Source organism: Ochotona princeps, chromosome X (genome assembly GCF_030435755.1).
Source record: "Ochotona princeps isolate mOchPri1 chromosome X, mOchPri1.hap1, whole genome shotgun sequence".
Classification (NCBI taxonomy): Eukaryota; Metazoa; Chordata; class Mammalia; order Lagomorpha; family Ochotonidae; genus Ochotona; species Ochotona princeps.
The window spans coordinates 68,650,964-68,653,598 of record NC_080865.1 but is presented as its reverse complement, the minus strand read 5'-3'; the positions used below and the strand labels follow the sequence as shown (position 1 = coordinate 68,653,598).

Here is a 2,635-nt window from a genome sequence, read left to right as displayed (position 1 = left end):
TGTATTCTGAACTACAATAATTCAGTACTTAAATATTGCTTGTATGTTTTCTTGTTCTCAGAATGATTTTTTGCAAGAATGCAAGGGATTTTAATCTTTCTTTAGCTCCTTATTCTCTACTCTGAACAGATTAAGGTACTTGGACTGATTTGAACTGAGATTGGCTGGTGTCCAAATTGCAAGTAAATGAAATAGTTCTGAATGAACTAAATATTGATTCAAATGTAAAGATTTCCTAGATAATGCCTGAAGACTTTGTATGCCTGAAGCACTACTTAGATCTTGACTAACTAGCTGAACCGAACGAAATCTTTGCACACAACTTTGGCTTCAGGGCTGGGATTGCGGCATACTACATTAAGCCTCCACCTGAGACACCAGTTTGGTTGCAGGTTCCGTTGTTGGCGAACCCCAAGGAGGCAGGTCCCAGAGACAGCGAGCAGCGCCCCCCTCCCCAGGGCCTGTTGCAAGGCCTGGGTGCAGAGGAAACCAAGGTCCATGGAGCGGTCACACGGCCAAGTGCGTGGGCGTACTGGGCTGCTTCAGCCGCAGGGTCTCACAAAGCCAGCCAGCAAAGTCCACTTCCTCTACCTCGGACCGCTTGATGAAGGTGTGGTTCATGAGCATCTTGAGGTCTGCTTGTTCTGCCGGGTTCTTGATGAGGCATTTATTTACAAACTCCTGGAAGTCGGCGGTGAACACGCTACTGGGCAGTTTGGGAGGTGGCTCATTCACCATGTAGTCCAGTAGTTCGAAGATGGCCATGGCTGGCCGGCTGTCCACCCCGTGACCGCTGACGGGGCGTCCTGGGGGCCGTGGGCGAGGTGAGGTGCTGTGAGGCTCTGTGTCCGCCGCGTCCACCATGGGCCAGCCGAACGTGGCCTCGAGCTCCTTGGCATCCAGTGGGGGAACGGGATACCTGCCGATGGCCAGCTCCACCAGGGACAGGCCCATGCTCCAGATATCCGACTGCACCGAGTAGTGGGTGCCCTGTAGCCGCTCCGGAGACATGTAGGAGCGGGTGCCCACGAAGGAGTTGGCCATGGAGTCGATGAGCTGCCCGCTGACGCCGAAGTCGAACAGCTTGATCTGGTCCCGGAAGTTGACCAGAATGTTGGAGGGCTTTACTTCTCGATGCATGATTTGGTCTTTCTCTCGGAGATACGCCAGACCCCGGAGGACCGCAATGCTGATTTTGCCCAGGATCTCTTCCAGAATCCTCTGGGCCTCCTTCAGCACCTGGTCCAGGGAGCCGCCGTCCATGTGCTCCATGCATATACTGATCTCGCCGTCGCTGTAGAAGGCCCCGTAGAAGCCCACGATGTAGGGCGAGTTGCACTCATGCAGCACCTGCAGCTCACGGCTGATCTGGTTCCGGGTGGCCGGCTTGATCTCTAGGTGGATCAGCTTCCTGGCCATGATAAGCCCCGAGGGCCGGTGCCGCACCTTGGTGACCACGCCGCCATTGCCGGCCCCCAGCTCTGAGATCCTTTCAAAGTCATCCTCCTTGAGCTCGCCGACCTTGGCCTTCTGGGTGAGGAAGGCCTCCAGGCGCCGCCTCTGCTGCTCGTCTAACTCAAGCTCCTCAAGCTTCTTGTGCAGGTCCACCAGGTTCGCTTCGGACGTGCCGTCGCTGGTCGGGGACGGACCCTCAGCGATGGTGGGATTGATGGTGAGTGCCGGCAGGACTGGCTTCCTCCGGGCCAGCATCGGGGCTCCACCTCAGCCAGGGCCCATAGAGGGGGGTGGGCCGCCGACGCAATCCTGGGGCTGCTCCACTTGTGATATTGTGTCCTGATCATGGCCTAAAAAAGTAGCAGAGGCTGGCCTAAGTCCTTTGCCCTAAGTCATTTGGCAGACCTGTAAACTCATGGCTTCGGATTGGGGCTGCTCCAACTGTTATGGTCATTTGGGGAGTGAACCAAGGAAGATGAATGATCTCCCTCTGTTTCTCATTCTCTCTCTGTAACTCTGCCTTTCCAATAAAATTTGGTACATTTTTTGTTTGTTTGCTTGTTTTGTTTTAAGAATTCTTGGTTCTTCCAAGTTCTCAATTCCTATTTGGCTTCTCACAATGCACCCATCATATATTACTATTCACCATTTTGGCATGTGGCAAAATAATGTCCCAAATGTTCATAGACAAAAAATTATGATGAACTTATTTAACTACAAAACTGTCATGAAATCCATGCAATTTTCATAATACACATTTTTCATGTTATAAGACTGTTACTAGGTATGATGTCAAACATTTTAAAACCAATAAATTTTACTATTTTAATTCCATTTGATACAAATTTTGGAAGTGTACTCATATCAATACTAATATTTTCAATATAATCTTTCTAACATCCCAATCATCGTAATTGCCTATATTATTACTATGTTATTCTTCTGTTTTAAATTTTTTTAAATGTATTTTTATTGGAAAGTCAGATTTACAGAGAGAAGATACAGAGAGAAAGATCTTCCATTGGCTGGTTCACTACCCAAGCGGACATAATGGCCAGAACTGAGCTGATCTGAAGCCAGGAGCCTCTTCTGGGTCTCCCACATGGGTGCAGGGTCCCAAAGCTTTGGGCCATCCTCGACTGCTTTCCCAGGCCACAAGCAGGGAGGTGGGTGGGAAGTG

The 2,635-nt window shown here is 50.2% G+C and overlaps 1 protein-coding gene across 1 annotated transcript; it reads right to left on the bottom strand.

The window, feature by feature from the left end:
• Positions 1-387: 387 nt before the first annotated feature.
• Positions 388-1,740, bottom strand: LOC105942099 (dual specificity mitogen-activated protein kinase kinase 2-like). Its single transcript, XM_036497807.2, has one exon. The coding sequence runs from the start codon at positions 1,708-1,710 to the stop codon at positions 508-510; it is 1,203 nt and encodes a 400-aa protein (XP_036353700.2). The 5' UTR covers positions 1,711-1,740; the 3' UTR covers positions 388-507.
• Positions 1,741-2,635: the final 895 nt, after the last annotated feature.